This window comes from Hylobates moloch, unplaced genomic scaffold (genome assembly GCF_009828535.3).
Source record: "Hylobates moloch isolate HMO894 unplaced genomic scaffold, HMol_V3 SCAFFOLD_15, whole genome shotgun sequence".
In the NCBI taxonomy this organism is placed as follows: domain Eukaryota; kingdom Metazoa; phylum Chordata; class Mammalia; order Primates; family Hylobatidae; genus Hylobates; species Hylobates moloch.
In genome coordinates, this window is record NW_026652290.1 from 94510890 (window position 1) to 94532224 (window position 21335).

Genomic DNA, 21335 nt, shown 5'->3' on the forward strand with positions numbered 1-21335 from the left:
CCCAGCCAAGGCGGGGGGACTCTTTCCTGGTCAGCTGGGATTCGCCCACAGCTTCCAGATCCCTGGCTGTCAAGGATGATGCCCGGGTGGCCTGATGCACCAGCACACATCAGGGCATCTCGGAACACACAGGAGCTTCCCCTCTGACCCTACATGTGCGTATGTGTGCTTTTTTTTTTTGAGACTGGATCTTGCTCCATCACCCAGGCTGGGGTGCAGTGGTGTGATCTCGGCTCACCGCAGCCTCAACCTCCTGGGTCCAAGCCATCCTTCCAGATAGGTGGGACCACATGTGCATGCCACCCTGACTGGCTATAATTTTTTATTTTTTTATTCTGTTTCTGAGACCAAGTCTCACTCTGTTGCCCAGGCTGGAGTGCAGTGGCACGATCTCAGCTCACTGCAACCTCTGCCTCCCAGGTTCAAGTGATTCTCCTGCCTCAGCCTCCCAAGTAGCTGGGATTACAGGCACCCCCCGCCACACCCAGCTAATTTTTGTACTTTTTAGTAGAGATGGGGTCTCACCATCTTGGCCAGGCTGGTCTTGAACTCCTGACCTCAGGTGATCTGCCTGCCTCAGCCTCCCGAAGTGCTGGGATCACAGGTGTGAGCCACTGCACTTGGCCTTATATATATATATTTTTTTTAGAGCTAGGGTCTCGCTATGTGGCCCAGGGTGGTCTTGAACTCCTTGGCTCAAGTGATCCTCCTGCCTCGGCCTCCCAAAGCACTAGGTTTACTGACATGAGCCACTGCGCCTAGGCTGGTGTGTGCTTTTATTTAAATTGTTCCGTAGTTCTATTTGGTTTGTTTCCTTTAATTAAATCTCAAATTTACAAGAGTCCAGACTGTCTGGACAGCCCAACAGGGACACAGAGAGTTTTGCACATTGATGTCTCAACAGCACAGGGTTCCATCGGGACTTCGTGAGAAAATCAGAATCCATGTACGTTCTTGAAGATCTCTCGGCCTAAGATAAGCGGAGAAGGTTGCCTTGGAAGTGTGGGGTAGAGGTAAGAACAGCTGGCTCTCTGGCCAAGGCCTTTGGCTTTTTCGCGGAAGCAAAAACCAAACCACGGGAAGGCTGCTCCGAGTCTGGAGTCAGAATTTCCTGTCAGTGAGTGCAGCAGGCCAGGGAGAGGCGAAAAGGGAGAGGGGCGGCCCCTGCACAGCTTCACCAGGCGTCAGTGCAGGCTCAGATGGCCCAATTGGCGAGTTTTCAAGAGAAACTCCAAATCCAGACGGGTGTGTGTGATCTCTTGGTTTTAAATGCAGGCAAATTCCAAATGTCTCAAATACTGGATGGAGCCGGCTAGACCTACCTTCTCACCAAGTAAGGCCCACAGGCCCCTGCCACAACCTCTACCCTCCACAGACAAGGTTCTGCAAAACAGTCATGGGACCTCGTTTCACCTCCCCCCACAGGCACCCAAAATAACCTTCCTGACCTGCAGCACCATTTTGCAACCTTTGAGAACCCATGCCCCCTGCTGACAAACAAAAATGGCAAATAGACTCCCCCACACCACGCCTCCACGCCCCGAGCTGAGAATCACCGCATCTCGTGGATGGTACCACAGCCAAGACGACAGCCGAGCTTTGCTTTCTTGGGTCTGTCTTATAAAAGCAACATGGTTGGCTGGTTGGTTGCTGATTGTCCAAACATGAAATCACAATATTACAATGTGCATACGTTTTGAGGCCGAGATAGGTAGGTCGCTTGAGCCCAGGAGTTCGAGACCATCCTGGGCAACATGGTGAGACCTTCTGTCTACAAAAAATACAAAGATTAGCCGGGTGTGGTGGTGCACGCCTGTAGTCCCAGCTACCCGGGGCTGAGGTGGGAGGATCACTTGAGCCTGGGAGGAAGCAGCTGCAATGAGCCGAGATTTCACCACTGCACTCCAGCCTGGGTGACACAGCGAGACTGTCTCGAAATAATAAATAAACAAAATGTGCACACAGCTCAGGTGGGTCCCCCCTCACCCCTGGGAGGGGGGCACGCTCTGTCCCCTCCCACGTGGCAGTCCCTGGATTGGAGCAGTTTCCCCTCCTGACCCAGGGCAGAGGTCTCTAGCTTCATGGAGGCATCCTGGCTGAACGTGCCAGCACTCACTGGAGCCTTCTTGAGTGGGGGGGCTTCCAGGACCACATCCTGTGGACTGAGGGGCTTCACGCACATTTATTCTCATTCAGTTCTCTGGGCCACAAGTCTGAGATGAAGGTGAGGCTAGGTCCCTCCAAGGCTGAGGGGGATCTGCCCCGCGCCTCTCCCAGCTCCTGGTGGTGGCCGGCATCCTTGGCCTTCCTTGCATGCATGTCTGTGTCCAAATCCTTTTTTTTTTTTTTTTTTTTTTTAAGACAGAGTCCCACTCTCACCCAAGCTGGAGTGCAGTGGCATGATCATCGGTCACTGCAGCCTCTAACTCCTGGGCTCAAGTGATCTTCCCTCGTCATCTCTCAAGTAGCTGGGATTATACGTGCGTACCACTACAGTAATTTTTTTTTTTTTTTTTTTGAGACGAGTCTCGCTCTGTCACCAGGCTGAGTGCAGTGGTCGATCTCAGCTCACTGCAACCTCCACCTCCCTGCAACCTGCACCTCCCAGGTTCAGGCGATTCTCCTGCCTCAGCCTCCCGAGTAGCTGGGACTACAGGCATGCACCACCATGCCCAGCTAATTTTTGTATTTTTAGTAGAGACGGGGTTTCACCATGTTGGCCAGGATGGTCTCAATCTCTTGACCTTGTGATCTGCCCGCCTCAGCCTCCCAAAGTGCTGGGATTACAGGTGTGAGCCACCACGCCCGGCCCACCACAATAATTTTTTTTTGTAGAGACGAGGATCTCACCATGTTGCCCAGGCTGGTCTTGAACTCCTGAGCTCAAGCAATCCTCCTGCCTCAGCCTGCCAAAGTGCTGGAATTACAGGAGTGAGCCACTGCACCTGGCCCCAATCCCCCACTCCCCCCCTTCTTTTTTTGAGACAGAGTCTTGCTCTGTCACCCAGGCTGGAGTGCAGTGCTGCGATCTTGGCTCACTGCAACCTCCACTTCCTGGTTCAAGCGATTATCCTGCCTCAGCCTCCCGAGTAGCTGGGACTACAGGCATGAGCTACCATGCCTGGCTAATTTTTTGTATTTTCAGTAGAGATGGGGTTTCACCGTGTTAGCCAGGATGGTCTCAATCTCCTGACCTTGTGATCCGTCCGCCTCAGCCTCTCGAAGTGCTGGGATTACAGGCGTGAGCCACCGCGCCCTGCCCCGGGCCCCCATTTTTTAAGGACCCTAGTCCTTGAATTGGGGCCCAGCCTACTCCAAGATGACATCATCTGAACTAATTCCATCTGTAATGATCTTATTTCCAAATCAGATCATCTTCTGAGGTCCTGGGGGTTAGGACGTGAGTTTATGGATGGCGGGGGTGGGGGGTGCTGCGACTTGCCCCCTAACACTCCCCTTCCCCCAGTTCACCATGTGAACCCCTAGTCCTTGTGCGAGGGGATGAAAATCCCAGGCGACATGATCAAGTGGGAAGCAGCAGCAGATTTGGCTTTTACATCAAGCGACCCAGGGGTCGGTGTGGCCCAGAAAGTACATACGGGGTGGAAGGTGGTCCCCAGAGTAGGGCCCCGAATTCCTCTCCCCACTGGGTGGGGGGCCAGGAGGAGAGGTGACATCGATGTTTGAAACAGCTTCTACAGATGCCTCAGCATCCTCTCAAAGGGGACAAGTCACCCACCTGTCTAGGGGAGTTTGGCCGGAGTCCGATTGGGAGAAAAGAGGTGGAAAAAAACCCATAAACCCCACCCACGCACAGCAGGAGAGCCCCAAAAGGCGTGAGGGGCGCGGTCGGGCGGCCCCGGGGCTCAGAGGCTGCCCTCGTCCAGCATCCGGCCCAGGCCCTCGCAGATCCTGCGCAGGTGGGAGCGGTAGGGCTCAGCGGGGCCGTAGAGTGCAGCCAGGAAGTCGCAGTCGGCCAGGTGGCCGAACACGTGGTTGATGCGGCCGTGGGACTTGGCGGTCAGGTGGGGGCCCACGGCCTCGTGCAGCAGGTCGCGGCACTCGAGCAGCCCGGCGGCCAGCACGCGCCGGTCGAAGGTGAAGTCCACCTGGTGGAAGCTGACGGCCGTCATGGCCAGGCAGCGCGCCCGGTGGCGGAAGCGCCGCAGCAGTGCCAGCTCCTCACTGCCCAGCTGGTCCCCACGCAGCAGCAGTCCCAGCTTCAGGGCCACCTTGACCAGGTTCTTGAGCATCTTCTGGGCCTCCTTGCGGCTGCGCGTGAACTCCCTGGTAGCGCGGTACAGCTCGTCCAGCACCTCGCTGCTGGTGTCATCCACCAGCACGGCCACCACTGCCTTGGACGCCATCTTACTTAGGAGCTTCTTCTGCGCCTGCAGAGCCAGGCTCTTGGTGCTGAAGGTGTCCATGGCCTGCAGGGGACACAGACCAGCCATCAGTTTTGCACACTGGGGCACTCACACAGAAGAGTTGACAATACCACAGACCCCAGAGGGCCTAACGGAATTTGTTTCTTTAAAAAGTGTCATGCTAGACGCAGTGGCTCATGCCTGTAATCCCAGCAATTTGGGAGGCCTAGGCGGGCGGATCACCTGAGGTCGAGGTCAGGAGTTCGAGACCAGCCTGGCCAACATGGTGAAACCCCATCTGTACTAAAAATACAAAAATTAGCCAGGCTTGGTGGTGGGCGCCTGTAATCCCAGCTACTTGGGAGGCTGAGGCAGGAGAATCCCTTGAACCCGGGAGGCGGAGGTTGCAGTGAGCTAAGACCATGCCACCGCACTCCAGCCTATATAATTCATGCCTGTGGTTCATGCCTGTGGTTCATGCCTGTGGTCCCAGTGCTCTGGGAGGTTGAGGCAGGAGAAATGCTTGAGGCCAGGAGTTTGAGACCAGCCTGGGCAACATAGCAAGACCCTATCTCTACAAAAAATCAAAAATTTTATTTTTTATTTATTATTATGATTATTATTATAAACAAACAGAGAAGGCCCTTCTAAACCCCACTATCTGTAGGGCCTGATGCCAGCCCTCAAACTCATCATATCCTTGCTATGAGCTGAGAAGGGGCTCAAGGTGATTGTTACAGGGGGTTCCGTTCCATCCCCCTAGGTCCAGCTCAACACTCCCCACCCTCACCCCACAGCTCCATGAGGTGGGGTTCCGAGTGAGCCCCAGACCTGGGGCTGTTCAGGGTGGAGGAGCCCCGTTACTATGGCAGTGCCTCCAGTTCCACTGCCCCCGATTATATATATATATATATATATATATATATTTTTTTTTTTTTTTTTTTTTTTTTTTCGCCCAGGCTGGAGTGCAGTGGCGCAATCTCGGCTCACTGCAAGCTCCACCTCCCGGGTTCACGCCATTCTCCTGCCTCAGCCTCCAGAGTAGCTGGGACTACAGGCACCTGCCACCACGCCCGGCTAATTTTTTGTATTTTTCATAGAGACGGGGTTTCACCGTGTTAGCCAGGATGGTCTCGATCTCCTGACCTCGTGATCTGCCCGCCTTGGCCTCCCAAAGTGCTGGGATTACAGGTGTGAGCCACCGCGCCCGGCCCCCGACAGGGTTTATAACAGGCATGCCCAAGGCCTTCAGCCCCGAGTGAGCCAGGGAGTGGTGGGTTCACAGGGGGCCATTTGTGGGGTTTCTGGGAAGGCACGGCTCCAATGATTCCTCCAACAGGGAAACACTGACTTGGACAGCCCCCGTCCAGGCTGGGACAGGGGAGGTGGCCAAGGTGAGAGGCTGGCCAGCTCTCGAGGCACAAGGGCCAGGCCTCTGACTGTAGAACCATCCCCCTGTCCCTGTCTGCTCCCTTTCTCTGTCCACCCTGCCCTGTAGCCTGCCCAATTTCCCCGGCCCTGGAGCTTCCCCCTCCACCCACCACCTTCCTGCAGCTCTGGAATTCTTCCTAAATCTCAGAGTAGGGCATAGCCCTTACCTGCTGAGAACCAGCTGACAGCTCCTCAAAGCCCCCAGGACCAAGCCCCACACCTCACTTGGAGCCCTGACTCTTCCCTGTGGACCCCAATACCCTAAGGCTCCATCTCCTCCCTGGTAAACTCCTATACATCCCCCAAAGCCTGGACCCCAAGCCCCTGCCTCTTCCCTGGTAAACTCCTACACATCCCATCACTTTGGCCCCCAAGTCTCTGCCTCGTCTGAGCCACAGGTTCCCCAGGCATCCCCATTGCTCCTCTGCTCCTCAGCTCTGCACCCCAACCGGTCTGCCTCACCCCAGGCCGCAGGGGAGGTCATGGGCCCAATTCCTTATCCACGGTGTCCCTGCAGACTCCAGAAACATCTGCTGAATGAAGAGGCGAGTGTGGAAGAACTGGGGGAGGAGGGAGGGCCTGAGACCCGCCCCCGGTCTCTCTGACTGCCCCAGGCCCTGCTCAGCCTCCACTCCCACCCTAGCGCCAGGCTGCCAGCCTTGGAATGCCATGTGGGCACCCACCTACCCCAGGAGCCCCCACAAAGCCGGTCTTTGTGTGAGTTCAGACTCGGGGAAAAGTTCCAAACCCTCGGCTGCCCTCTGAGGTCAGGGCAGGCACGGGAATTACTGGATGGGCCGCCCCTGCCCTCCGACCTCGGTCACCAGACCCTGGCTCTGCGCAGGCCTGGGCCAGAAGAGGGGTGCTGTTGACTCAGTGCCACGTGGCAGGCCCTGAATCAGCGATGTGTGCTCACTTCGTCATCGCCACCGTGTACTAGGCAGGTTGCCTGTTTTGCAGAAGAGACCACAAAGGCTCAGAGAGGCTGAGCCACTTCCCCAAGGCCACACAGCAATATAGTAACCACTGGCTCCCAACGCCCTTGAACCCCAACTCCCTCTGCCTTCCCCACCTAATGCCCTCAACTGGCCGTGAGTCTTAGAGGGCAACCCTGATATTTAGGGTCTGCTCCCAGCTCTGGCCTCTGCAGCAAGCAACGTAACAATGTGCCTCAGTTTCCCCATCTGAAATATGGGGAAGATCGGAACTAACTGTCCTGGGGCAGAACCTTGTGACCAAACCGCAATGCCCCCTAAACTGTGAGCTTCCTCTTGACGAGAGGCTGCAACCACTGCCTGGAATTCCACCCTTCCGTGCCCACCTCAGCTGTGAACTTGCAGACCTAGTTCTATCTCAGTGAGATTCTCTGTGCAAAAAAGAAAAGTTGGCCGGGTGCGGTGGCTCACACCTGTAATCCCAGCACTTTCGGAAGCCGAGGTGGGAGGATCACGAGGTCAGGAGACTGAGAACATCCTAGCTAACACTGTGAAACCCCGTCTCTACTAAAAATACAAAAAATTAGCCAGGTGTGGTGGCACATGCCTGTAATCCCAGCTACTTGGGAGGCTGAGGCAGGAGAATTACTTTGAACCTGGGAGGCGGAGCTTGCAGTGAGCCGCCAAGACCGCGCCACTGCACTCCAGTCTGGGTGAGAGTGAGACTCCGTGTCAAAAACAAAATAAAAAAAGACACACATGGCTGGGTGTGGTGGCTCACACCTGTAATCCCAGCACTTTGAGAGGCCGAGGCGGGTGGATCACTTGAGGTCAGGAGTTCAAGACCATCCTGGGCAACATGGTGAAACCCCGTCTCTACTAAAAATACAAAAATTAGCTGGGCATGGTGGCGGACGCCTGTAATCCCAGCTACTTGGGGGGCTGAGACAGGAGAATCACTTGAACCCAGGAGGCGTAGGTTGCAGTAGGTGAGATCATACCACTGGACTCCAGCCTGGGCAACAAGAGCGAAACCCTATCTCAAAAAAAAAAAAAAGGATGTTTGCAGATTCGAAGAGGGGTCTCCCGAGCCCCTGGGTCCAGCCTCTCCAGTTCATATATGAATAAACCGAGGGGGCTCGAAGAGGATAAGGCCTTTCTCTGCATCTGGGGATGAGGTTCCTGGACCTCATCGGCCCTGGAGCCCACGTCTTTCTGCCCATCTCGGGAGCTGCGTGACCCCAGGCAGGGCTGTGCCCCTCTCTGGGCCTTGACTTTCCCATCTGCCAGTCCTGAGGCTGGAGAAGTTGATTCCGGAGGGGAGTCAGGCCTGTTTACAGCTTCAGGAAGGGCCTGGGCTCCCAAGAGCAACCCCCACCCCCTGCAAGGCCAACAGGAAGAGGGATGGGGGGCAAGCAGCTGTGGCCTCCCTTCCTGGCCCCCACACTCCTAAGACGGCCAGGGCAGCCCCAGGACCTGCTGACACCTGGGGCAGCCCAGCTGCCTGGCCTTCCCCTTCCTCCTCCCTGACCCATTGTTCTGCCAGAAACGCTCCCATCCAGGCAGCCAGACAGGAGGATGACTGCTCTCCCAGGGGAACAGGACGAGGACCAAAATAAACCTGGGTCTTCCTTCCTGCAGGAGGCGGTGTAGCGGCCGCATCAGCCCTTACAGGGCAGGGGCTTTCCTAGGGACTGCCTGGGGCCTAGGGGCATCGCCCTCCAAATGCCAGGGCACCCCGCCATCGTCACAAGCACACACAGCCCGCTACAGCTTCTGGGATTCAGGTGTTAACACCCATTCAGTGGCTCAATGAACATTTATGGAGCACCAGCTGTCCTGGGGCAGAAGCTTGTAACCATACCCTAGTGTCCTGAGCCAGCGACCTGTGCCTATTCGTCATTCCCACCAGGCGCTGGCCAGGGTGCCTGTTTTGCAGAAGAGACCACAAAGGCACCGGGGATACAGCAGGCATCAAAACAGATCCCATCCCTGCCTTGCTGGGGCCCTGGCCTTCTAGACCCCAAGCTGCCTCCTCATTACAAAATCATCTGGGCCGGGCAAAGTGGCTCACACCTGTAATCCCAACACTTGAAGAGGCCAAGGCGGGAGGAGTGCTTGAACTGGGGAGTTCAAGACCAGCTTGGGCAACACAGCGAGATCCCATCTCTAAAAAAAAAATTGTTTTTAATTAGCTGGGCATGGTGGCGGGGGTCTGTGGTCCCAGGTACTCGGGAGGCTGAGAGGGGGAGAATCGCTTGAGCCCAGGAAGTCAAGGCTGCAGTGAGCTATGATCACACCACTGCACTCCAGCCTGAGCAACAGAGCAAGACCCTGTCTCAAAAGGGAAAAAAAAAAAAAAAAAAGCCAGGTGCACTGGCTCACGCCTGTAATCCCAGCACTTTGGGAAGCTGAGGTGGGCAGATCACCTGAGGTGAAGAGTTGAGATCAGCCTGGCCAACATGGTGAAACCTTATCTCTACTAAAAATACAAAAAATTACCCAGGCATGGTGGCAGGCACCTGTAATCCCAGCTACTCTGGAGGCTGAGGCAGGAGGATCATTTGAACCCGGGAGGTGGAGGTTGCAGTGACAGTGATCTGAGGTCTCCAGCCTGGGTGATAGAGCGAGACTTCGTCACAAAAAAAAAACACAGTCTGACGGCTCCTCAGACATCTAAACACGGAGTTACCATAGGACCCAGCAATTCCACTTTGGGGGATCTACCCAACAGAAACGCAAGCATACACCATGCAAACACTTGTTTTGCACGTCATGGTTTACAGCAGCATGACCCAGGGTAGCCTGCAAGTGGAAGCAACTCAGATGTCCATATGTCCATTAATGGGTGAATGAATAAACACAATGAGATCCGTCCAAACAACGGAATGTTCTCTAGCCATAAAAGGAGTGAGGCTCACACACGAGCTCCAGCGTGGATGCACCTTGAGGACATCATTCCCAGTGACAGAAGCCAGACACACAAGGCCACACAGTGTGTGATCCCACTTCTATGAAATGTTCAGGAAGGGCCGGGCACGGTGGCTCACACCTGTAATCCCAGCACTTTGGGAGGCCGAGGCGGGCGGATCACAATGTCAGGAGATGGAGACCAGCCTGGCTAACACGGTGAAACCCCGTCTCTACTAAAAATACAAAAAATTAGCCGGGCACGGTGGCGGGCGCCTGTAGTCCCAGCCACTCGGGAGGCTGAGGCAGGAGAAAGGCGTAAACCGGGGAAGCGGAGCTTGCAGTGAGCCAAGATCGCATCACTGCACTCCAGCCTGGGCGACAGAGTGAGACTCCATCTCAAAAAAAACAAAAAAAAACAAAAAAAAACAAAAAGCGTTCAGGAGAGGCCTGTCCACAGGGACAGAAAGCGGATTCACGGGTGCTGGAAACTGGAAGAGGGGAAAACGGAAAGCGATTGCTAAATCGGGAACCAGGTTTTTTTGGGGTGAGTGCTAACAGAATGTTCTGGAATTAGAGATTCCAGAAATTTATGATGGTCACATAACTTTCTGGTTATAAATTGTACACTTTAAAACAATGATTGGCCAGGTGCGGTGGCTCATGCCTGTAATCCCAGCAGTTTGGGAGGCAGAGGCAGGAGGATCACTTGAGGCCAGGAGTTCAAGACCAGCCTGGCCAGCATAGTGAAACCTGGACTCAACTGAAAAAAAAAAAAAGTCGGCCGGGCGTGGTGGCGAGCACCTGTAATTCCAGCTACTCAGGAGACTGAGGCAGGAGAATCGCTTGAACCCGGGAGGCGGAGGTTGCAGGGAGTCGAGATTGCGCCACTGCACTCCAGCCTGGGTGCAAAAACTGTTCCCCTGCTGGAAGGAGGAGGTGCCAGTAACCAATAAATAGAAACAAACAAGTTAATTTCAGGAAGAGAGATATGGGCCATGGGGGCAGGGGATGAAGTTCAGGGTAACCAGGAGGGCCTCTCTAGGGAGGGGCTGGGCCGGTTGAACTGGGCCTGCAATGACAGGGTCTGCGGGAAGATGCTCCAGGCAAAGGGCACAGCCTGTGCAAAGGCCCTGGGGCAGGGCTGTGTCACGCTTGTTACAGGAACAGCCAGGAGGCCTCAGCCCTGTCCACAGCCTCTGTCCAGGTCCATCCACAGCTCTGAGGTCTCCCTGCTGTGACCCTTGGCAGGCCCTGTGCATGGGGATAGCTTTCCCATCTGTAAAATGAGTGACCAGGCACCAACTCCCTGGCTCCCTTGACTCTTCCCCTGGTCTCTATATTCTCTTTTTTTTTTTTTTTTTTTTTTTTTTTTTGAGACAGATCCTCCTGCCTCAGCCTCCCAAAGTGCTGGGACTACAGGCATGAGCTACCACCCCTGGCTTAAATGTACTTTATTTAACTATAAGTTTATGTATATATGTATGTATGTTTGTCTGTATATATGTTTGTATGTATTTTGAGATGGAGTATTGCTCTGTCTCCCATGCTGGAGTGCAGTGGCCAAATCTCAGCTCACTGCAACCTCTGCCTCCCAGGTTCAAGCGATTTACCTGCCTCAGCCTCAGCCTCCCAAGTAGCTAGGACTACAGGTGCGTGCCACCACACCCGGCTGGTGTATTTTTATTTGTACAAAAATACAAATTTGTGTATTTTTAGTAGAGATGGGGTTTGGCCATGTCAGCCAGGCTGGTCTCGAACTCCTGGCCTCAAGTGATCTACTTGCCTCGGCCTCCCAAATTGCTGGCATTACAGGTGGGAGCCACCACACCCAGCCTTAACTATAAGTTTATATTCTCCCACGTTAAATAATGGCTGCGTTTAACTACCAGATGGCAAAATTCCTGAAAACACAGGAGGTGGCTCTGGTGAGCTGGCTGCAATTATATCACAAGTCCCTGCCATCCCCACCCCTGTCCCATGAATTCTTCATGCCCCTCACAGAGAGTGTCAATAATTGATGGATCTGTTCAGCAGGGCCACGCCAGCGGCTCCATCTGTCTTGTCTCAGCCCCGGCTGCGCTCCAGGGGCCCAGGGGGGCCTCAGGCCTCTTCCCACCAAGGCCAGTGATCCCAGGCCTCATCCCACCAATTCCCAGGGTCCCACTGCACCCAGCCCTTTAAGACCCATGACTCACAGGCTGGGCACGGTGGCTCACGCCTGTAATCCCAGCACTTTGGGAGGCCGAGGTGGGCAGATCACCTCAGGTCGGGAGTTCAAGACCAGCCTGGCCAACGGGGTGAAACCCCATCTCTACTAAAAATACAGAAATTAGCCGTGTGTGGCGCACGCCTGTAATCCCAGCTGCTAGGGAGGCTGCATCACGAGAATCGCATGAACCTGGGGGGTGGAGGTTGCAGTGAGCTCCACTTCACTCCAGCCTGAGAAACAGAGTGAGACTCTGTCTCAAAAAAAAAAAAAAAAAAAATCCATGACTCAGGCCTTGCAAGTTGGTGTCCATTTTATTTTTTTTTATTCTTTTTTTTTTTTTTTTTTTTTAAGACAAGGTTTACTCTGTTGCCCAGGCTGGAGTGCAGTGGTACCATTATAGCTCACCATAGCCTCGACCTCCTGGGCTCAAGTGATCCTCCCACCTCAGCCTCCTGAGTAGCTGGGACTACGGGTATGCGCCACCATGCCTGGTTATTTTTTTTTTCTTTGTAGAGATGGTGTCTTGCTATGTTGCCCAGGCTAGTCTCGAACTCCTGGGCTCAAGTGATCCTCCCGCCTTGACCTCCCAAAATGCTGGGATTGCAGGCATGAGCTGCCACACTTGGCCAGGGTCCATTTTATTTTATTTTTATTTTTTTGAGACAGAGTTTCACTCTTGTTGCCCAGTCTGGAGTGCAATGGCGTGATCTCAGCTCACTGCAACCTCTGCCTCCTGGGTTCAAGTGATTCTCCTGCCTCAGCCTCCCAAGTAGCTGGGATTACAGGCATGCGCCACCACGCCCGGTTAATTTTGTATTTTTAGTAGAAACGGGGCTTCTCCATGTTGGTCAGGCTGGTCTCGAATTCCTGACCTCAGGTGATCCGCCCGCCTCAGCCACCCAAAGTGCTGAGATTACAGGCATGAGCCACTGTGACTGGCCAATTTTGTTTTTTATTTATTTTTTGAGACGGAGTCCCGCTCTGTTGCGCGATCTCAACCCACTGCAACCTCCACCTCTCGGGTTCAAGCAATTCTCCTGCCTCAGCCTCCCAAATAGCTGGGATTACAGGCACCTGCCACCATGCCTGGCTAAGTTTTGTATTTTTAGTAGAGATGGGGTTTTGCCACGTTGGCCAGGCTGGTCTCCTCCTGGGCTCAAGCAATCCTCCTGCCTCGGCCTCCCAAAATGCTAGGATTACAGGCGTGAGCCGCTACACTTGGCCAGTGTCCATTTTAGTTATGACAAAAGAGAGAGGGGAATCTGTTGGCCCAAGTTGGGGGTGACATCAGTTGTTCTCAAACTGGGTTCCCCAGAACCCTCATGACCACCCCATGGATGGGTAGGGGCCAGCTGCCTGCTGGGTTGTGGCGGGGAGCCTGGACACTTTCTACTGTGGCCAGATTTCCACTGGAGAAAGGGTTCGAGGGCCAAACATGAATTATCGGTTACCCACAGCCCATGACTCTGCAGAGGAGGGGACAGGCTTGCCTCAGCCCAAGCAATAGGTTCTCACAGTGCAGAGAATTCTAGGATCACCTGGCAGGAGGTGCATCCAGCCCATAAATGTGTCCCAACGCAACCTACTTCTTTTTTTTTTTTTTTTTTTTTTGAGACAGAGTCTCACTCTGTTGCCCAGGCTGGAGTGCAGCGGCACGACCTTGGCTCACTGCAACCTCTGCCTCCTGGGTTCAGGTGATTCTCCTGCCTCAGCTTCCTGAGTAGCTGGGATTACAGGCACGCGCCACCATGCCTGGGTAATTTTTGTATTTTTAGTAGAGACGGGGTTTCACCATGTTGGTCAGGCTGGTCTCCAACTCCTGACCTCAGGTGATCCACCTGTCTCAGCCTCCCAAAGTGCTGGGATTACATGAGCCACCGTGCCTGGCCTAACGCAACCCGCTTCTTATCTCCCCCACAGCCTCCATCCTGGTCCCCTCGTCCCTCGGCACCATCTATCCCCATGCCCCTGTCTATCCTCCCTATAGCAGCCAACGGGTGCCTGTGAGTACCTGAGTCAGGTTCCCTCCTTCCCCTGCCCACCACCCTCCATGGCTCCCACCTTCCTTGGGGTCAAAGCCAAGTGTTCCTGGCAGCCCATAAAATCCTGCGCACCCTGCCCTGTCCCCTCCCTGCCCTCCCCTCCTCCCTCCCTCCCCTCCCCTCCTCCCTCCCTGCTCCTCCTCACTGCTCCAGCCCCATGGGCCTCCTTGCTGCTCCTCCACCATGCCAGGCGCCAACCTGCCCCAGGGCCTTTACACAACCTGTGCTCTCTGCCTGAGCTGCTCTTCCCCCAGGTCTCCACATGGCTGTTTCTTTCTTGTCATCCAGGTCTGGGTTTTTACATGGCCCCTCCTCAGGAGGCCCTCCCAGATCCCCCATCTGTTTTACTTATTTTATGTGTATATTTTTAAATTTTTTTTTTTTTTTGAGATGGAGTCTCACACTCTGTCAACCCAGGCTGGAGTGCAGTGGTGCGATCTCGGCTCACTGCAACCTCTGCCTCCTGGGTTTAAGTGTTTCTCATGCCTCAGCCTCCTGAGTAGCTGGATTCGGGCACTCACCACCATGCCCGCCTCATTTTTGTATTTTTAGTAGAGACAGGGTTTTGCCCTCTTGGCCAGGCTGGTCCTGAATTCCTGACCTCAGGTGATCTGGCCACCTCGGCCTCCCAAAGTGCTGGGATTACAGGCGTGAGCCACGGCGCCCAGCCAATTCTCTTCTTTTTCTTTGAGACACGGTCTCACTCCTATCGCCCAGGCTGAAGTGCAGTGGCATGATCTCCGCTCATTGCAGCCTCAACCTCCCACTCTGGCTGGGACTACAGGCCCGCGCCACCACACCTGGCTAATTTTTTTTTTCTTTGTTTTAAGTAGAGACAGGGTTTCACCATGTTGCCCAGGCTGGGAAATTCTCTAGATGGACCTGCAAGTTTTGGGTTATAGGGAAACTGAGTCAGAGAGGGTCAGGAGCTTGCCTGTTTCTAAAGCAGTGATGTGGCAGAATCAGAATTTAAACCCAGCCTTTAACCTAGCGCAATCCTTTCCTCATCCTAGTCAATGGCACATTTGGGGTTCAAGTCTCCTCTCTCCCAGAGCCCACCCCAGAGGGGAAGGATCGAAGCCTTAGGAAGCTTCTAGAAGTACTGTGTCCTGTAATCCCCTCCTCGGGCTTTTGACAATGTCTTGCTGAATCTCCCCCACCCCTCAAAGCACCCTCCCTCCCCCCAGTTATCTCAGCCCCACAAGAAAAAGGAGATGACCAGCCCCATTGGACAGATGGGGAAACTGAGGCCTAGAAGGTGGGGATTTACAAGATCCCAAGAACTCTGCCAGAGGTCCCTGCGTCAAAGCTCGAGCGGGTGTGATTCCAGGGAGGGGTGCTGAGGGGTGTTGGGAGATGCTGGGAAGGGGCAGGCACGCTGTGGAGCTGGGCAGTTCCTGCCTCTCGCTCTGCCTCCTTGCCCCCCTCCCCGTCTGTAACACCAGAGGCTGTACCTGGGCAAGTGTGAGTCATTTTTTAGCGTTGACGTCTCTCTGGGAGGAGTGTTTCCCTGTCAACAGCTGGAGTTTTGTCCTCAAGGCACCCTTTCGTGGCCCCATTGGACAGATGGGGACACTGAGGCCTCCGGAACACACCATACTGAATTGTCAAGCAATCAAAAGACCCCTCGCCCACCTGGGCTGACCCCTGGGGGAAAGGGGATGAGGAAACTGAGGCTCTGGGGGCACGTGACCGTCGGCCAAGGCCACACAGCAGGAAGGGCCGTACCGCGGGGCCTCAGACCTGCACCCGTCTGCAGAGCCACCCCACCATCAGAGCAGGGTTCAAGTCCCCCCCGGCCCCGTATTCCCCGCAGGGGTCCAGGCACTCACCCACCACCTGTATCCCAGGCTGCTCCTGCCTCTGGCCAGTGCCCGATTCACCCAGGTGTTTGTGTGGCTGGAGACAGCCCTTTGTTCACCGTTTCCATAGGTACAGCGTCCGTGAGCGGCCCCTCCTCTGCCCCTCCCAGCCCTTGCCTGTGCAGGTCCGGGGCCCAGCCCATCCAGGGAGCTTGTTATGTTTCAAAGTTGGCGCCCTCGGACCTGCCGTAGTGGCAGAGGGCACAGCCCATGCAAAGGCCCTGAGACAGGACCTTGCCTGGGGTGTTGGAGGAACAGCAGGAGGCCAGTGTGACTGGGGCAGAGCCGCAGCGAGAGTCAGGCGGGTTATGAGCAGGGCCTGTATTCCTGCATCTGATCCCCCAGCAGCCCTCAACTCGGGGAGTTACGACCCACTCCTCTTTTACAGATGAGGAAACTGAGGCTCCGCAGAATTGAAAAACTGGTTCAAGATATCATGCGGGTGGCAGAGCTCAAACCTAGATTGGTCCAAGCTCCGCCACCACTGGGCTGGCCCTGCTGGGGCCTCCCAAGGCGTTCATCACTCCCAGCTGAGCTGGGACTGGCTCAGGAAATAAACTCTGGCGGCCTGTTTACACCTGGGGCTGCTCCTCCACCAGCCCTTCCCCCCACCACAGAGAAGGTGCTGGGAAATGTGAGGATGCAGAGAAAACAGATTCTGTCCTGCCTCTGTCCCCAGTTCCCTGGCCAAACATTGGAAGCACTGGCCTCTTTCTAGGCTTTAGTTTACCATCCCAGGAAATGGGCCTAGTTCGACTTCACAGAAAAGGCCAGGAGGCGACAGATGTCCTTCAGATCACCTGCCAATTACCTTAGCAGCGACGGTCCCAGTTCACAGCTGGCAAAACTGAGGTCAAGGCCCCACAGGCCACTTGGGAGCTCGTTAGGGGCCAGTCTGGGTGGGCCCGGGCTGGCCTAGGCCTGGCTCCCCGCCACCGATGCCTGGACCGATGCCTGGTTTAGCCAGAAGCTAGTCATGCCCACCTCCGCACGGCTGGCCCAGCTGCCCACCCCCTGGAATGCCCTCAGGGTTCTGGAATCTGGCCTGAGCACCTGCGCCCTGAAGTTAAAGGGGGCAGAGTCCACTAGAGTCCACATGGGGGATGGGGGTGCTGGTCCCAGAGCAGAGCCCCACGCCAACGGGGGCAATTGAGACTCAACCTGTCTCCCCCTAACCTATACAGCGAGAGTGACAGAGAGACAGAGGGAAACTGAGGCAGGAATGCAGACGGACAGGCGGTGGGGTGCAGAAGCATTAAGGGGCGGGAGAGACAGAGGGCGGCCAGGTGGCCCCGGGATGCGCTGAAATGGGGGGCGCCCCGGCACTGCGCGCTCACCTGCTCTCGGAGCAGAGTCCGTACGTCCAAACGTCGGGGGTCCGTCCGGCCGCCTCCGTGGGCCGGGGCCGTTGCCGCGGCGGTGGGAGCAGCGCCGGAGCCGGAGCCGGAGCCGGGGCCGGGGCCGGGGCGGGGCGGGGAGCGCGGCCCCGCCCTCCACTCGCCTCGCCCCTCGGCAGACCACGCCCTCCACTCGCCCCGCCCGCGCGGAGGGGACTGGAGAGTTGCCAGGCATGAGGGGGCGGGCCAAGCGCTCCGGATTAGCCAATGACAGGGCGGGCAATGTACGAAAAGGCCAATGGGAGCAGGGCACTGCGATGGGGGGAGGTGGGGGGAAGGGGCGGAGCCTGGGGCGGGGTCAGGCGGCTCTCGGGGATTCCTCCGGAATCGCGAAGGGGCCCGGATGCGGGGGCGAGGCTGTCGTGGGGGTGCCGGCCGCAGAAAAGGGAAGAGATAAGAGTACGAGACAGACAGAGAACCTGGGGCGGGGGGCATAGAGACACCAACAGGAAGAGACCAGAGAGCCAAAAGGCAAAACAGACCAACCACGTGGTTCTGCACGGGCCCCTTCCTCCTCCTGGGGCTAGTTTACCCACCTGGATAATAGGAATTTCGGCAGAAGCGTGTTTCTCAAACTACGGCCTCGGGGAACCCTTCGCGTCAGAAAGATCTGAAAGTCCATTTAAAAATGCAGATTCCAACTAGGCGTGGTGCCTCACGCCTGGAATCCCAGCACTCTGGGAGGCCGAGGCAGGAGGATACCTTGAGCCCAGGAGTTTGAAACCAGCCTAGGCAACCTAGGGAGACCTTGTCTCTACAAAAAAAAAAAAGAAGAAGAAGAACAAAATAAGTTAAAAATTTAAAAATACAGATTTCTGTGCCACCAGAAGGGAGGAATCTAACCCAGGGTTGTGGGGCTGTAGATAAATCTTTGGGGTGAGGTGGAGGGCTCCTGGAGACACCATCAGAGGATCCCCAGGTCCAGCCTCGATTTCCGTAGGAATGAGCCTGCAGGACACACAGGAGCCTCCCGGCTGCGCAGCGCCAGCTGGGGCCCCCCGGGGAGGATGCAGCTGTGAGTCCTGGGAACCAGGCCCTGGAGCTGCTCCCAGGTCCCCTGTAGCTCCATTTCCGCTCTGCAGCCCCAACCCTGGGTCCCGGTTGCAGCTAGGGCCTAGGGAGCCCATAGCAACCTCGGTGCTTCTTCCTCCAGGAAACCAGACAACAAATTGTTGAGGGCCTGTTGTGTGTCCTGACCTGCACACGGGATTCAGGGAGACCGAGGCACAGGCCTCAAGAGGCAAAAGTAAGTTAAATATCTCATTGACTGGGCCCGGTGGCTCACCCCTGTAATCCCAGCACTTTGGGAGGCCGAGGTGGGCGGATCACCTGAGGTCAGGAGTTTGAGACCAGCCTGGACAACATGGTGAAACCCCGTCTCTACTAAAAATACAAAAATTAGCCGGGTGTGGTGGCACATGCCTGTAATCCCAGCTACTCAGGAGGCTGAGGCAGGGGAATCGCTTGAACTCTGGAGGCGGAGGTTGCAGTGACCCAAGATCGGGCCACTGCACTCCAGCCTGGGCACAGAGCAAAATTCCATCTCAAAAAATAAAACATACAAAAAAAAAATTAGCTGGGCATGGTGGTGCACGCCTGTAGTCCCAGCTACTCGGGAGGCTGAGGCGCCAGAATTGCTTGAACCCCGGAGGCAGAGATTGCAGTGAGCCAAGATCGTGGCACTGCACTCCAGCCTGGGCTACAAAGCAAGAGCCCATCTCAAAAAATAAAAAATAAAACAAAAATATGAAAAAATTAGCCAGGAGTGGTGGTGCACGCCTGTAGTCCCAGCTACTTGGGAGACTAAGGCATGAGAATCACTTGAACCCAGGAGGCAGAGGTTGCAATGAGCCGAGATCGCGCCACTGCACTCCAGCCTGGGCAACAGAGCGAGACTCCGTCTCAAAAAAAAAAAAATTCTTTTATTTTGGAGAGAGACTGAGGCCAGAGGTCACACAGGCGCAAGGTGGTAGAGTCAGGAGTGACTGTCCCATTTTACAGACGATGAAATGGAGCCCCAGAAGGAGGAAGGGATGGGTCCCAGGCCACACAGCCACGTGAGGCAGAGGTGGGATTAGGACCTGATTCGGTCTGACTTTGGTGTGGTGTCAACCCCAGCATCAAGGGGGTCTCCCCATCAGGGCAGGAGGACCGGAGGCATCGGAGCCTCGCGTGATTTCACCTTTTTTCTTTCTTTTTTTCTTTCTTTTAGACAGGGTCTCGATTTGTCACCCAGGCTGGAGTGCAGTGGTGCAATCACAGCTTACTGCAGCCTCAACTTCCTGGGCTCAAGTAATCCTTCTGCCTCAGCCTCCCAAGTAGCTGAAATCACAGGTGTGCACCACCAAGCTCGGCTAATTTTTATTTTTTTTAATAGAGATAGGGGGTGTCTCACTATGTTGCCCAGGCTGGTCTCAAACTCCTAGCCTCAAGCGATCCTCCTGCCTCTGCCTCCCAAAGCGCTGGGATTACCTGGTCTCTTTTCTATATCAGATAAGAAGGTTGGGACTCGGGAGGGCTGGGGTTCGGTGGGGTGTGTAGGGGTGGGGGAGGGATGATCTTGGCCAGGAATGCAGGCTCACTGGGTGATGGGGCTCAGTGAGAATAGGGCCTCTGCTGGGACTGGGCTCTGTCTACAGTAAGGGTGCAGCCCAGGAACAGGGTTCAGCCTAGAGTTGGAGGCTCTATCGAGGGTCCAGGCTCAGCCCAGAGTCGGGATTTGGACGGGGTCGCAGGCTCTATTCCGGGTCAGACCTCAGCCTAGAGGGGGGCTCAGCCCTGAGTTGGGAGCGCAGGCGGATGGAGACTCTATTGAGTTTGAGGCTTGGCCCAGGACCGGGGCTCAAAGACGGATCAGAGGCTCTATCCAAAGCTGGGGTCTCAGCCCAGGTCCCAGCTCTACTGGGATTGAGGTTTGGCCCAAGGCTGGAGCTCAGCCCAGTGTCGCGGCTCCGTAGGAGGTCGGGGATCGATCCAGAGTTGGGGGCTCTATAACCCGGTAAAGCTCAGCCGGGTGGGAGTCGGGTCCAGAGTCCCGAGGGTCCCGGGGGTCGCCGCTGCGCCGTTTCCGATCATGCCCGGCAGAGGGCGCGCTCTGCCCACAGCCCGGGCTGGCGGCGCCTTCGCTTCCTCGGAACCCGCGGCCGGGGCGGGCGGGATCTGCGTGCGGGGCGGGGTCTCCGGGCCTAAGTCTCCCCGGAGCCTAGACCCACTAGAGTCACCCGCACCCCCAGGCCAGGCCTCGCACCCTGCCAGGCTGTGCAACCCGCAGCTAGCGACCCCCTTCTCTGGCCCTCTGCCTCGGCCCAGTGCCATGGGATCCCGGTTGGGGGAGCTATGGAACCTTGAATGTGGGGGCGATGGAACTCCGTTTGCGGGGATGATGAGACCCCGGTTGGGATGGGGGATGGGACTCCGTTTGTGGGGTGATGGGATCCTGGTTGCGGGGGGCCGATGAGATCCCAGTTGAGGGGCCTGGAGGAGGCGCTTGTTCTGTTGTTCTGCAGGAGCCAGGGGACTCGTCTTGGGGGCCAGAACGCACTGCCCTCCCCCTTCCCCCTCTCCCAATGGTAACTCCTACACGTCCGCCATCTGTCCCCAGCCCATCTGTCTGTCTCTGCAAGACCCTTTCCAAGGCCACTTGAGAAAGGGAGTGGGTCGGCGGGCCCAGAGCAGGGACGGAAGGAGGGAGCGAATCTTGCCGGAGCGCTCACCTCTCAAAGTCCAGGCCCGGGGGCCTCCTGGAACTTTCCCAAGGTCACTGGAAGAGAGGGAGGGGCTGTCACCCTCCCTGGGGTCAGGAGCTGGGCGCGGGGTCAGGGGCGCACTCCTTTCCCCTCACCCACTAAACCAACTCCCTCTATCTTCCTGCTGCCAGAGAAGGAGCCAGCCTGCCCCCGAGGGAGGGTGGATTTACAAGTGTCAGCCGTGCAGACGCCAGCCTGTGTCAGCAGGGTGCCTGGGAAGGTAGAAGGCGCCTGTGTGCCCGTGTGTGCCCTGTGGGTGGGTGGGTGTGTTTGGGGAGAGGGCAGCCCGATCGTCTGCTGCCCCTGGGGATAGAGAGTCCTTAGTCATCCCGGGCAGGAAAGGAAACTTTGGCCGGGCGCGGTGGCTCAAGCCTGTAATCCCAGCACTTTGGGAGGCCAAGGCGGGCGGATCACAAGGTCAGGAGCTCGAGAC

General features: G+C 56.1%; 1 protein-coding gene across 6 annotated transcripts; it reads right to left on the minus strand.

Moving 5' to 3' along the window:
- Positions 1–68: 68 nt before the first annotated feature.
- TNFAIP8L1 (TNF alpha induced protein 8 like 1) lies at positions 69–17241 on the minus strand. Of its 6 annotated transcripts, none has more exons than XR_009210043.1 (3): positions 17097–17241; positions 3740–4430; positions 69–1767 (listed from the first exon to the last, which is right to left on the minus strand). XR_009210043.1 is itself a non-coding variant. In XM_032177694.2 (2 exons), exon 2 carries the CDS (start codon positions 4425–4427, stop codon positions 3867–3869), a length of 561 nt encoding a protein of 186 aa, XP_032033585.1. In that variant the 5' UTR covers positions 4428–4430; positions 17097–17241; the 3' UTR covers positions 3332–3866. The 6 variants fall into 6 exon arrangements, 4 of the variants coding, with proteins under 4 accessions (XP_032033585.1, XP_032033586.1, XP_058284906.1 ...); XR_009210044.1 differs by having other exon boundaries at positions 70–1383; XM_032177694.2 differs by lacking the exon at positions 69–1767 and having other exon boundaries at positions 3332–4430.
- Positions 17242–21335: the final 4094 nt, after the last annotated feature.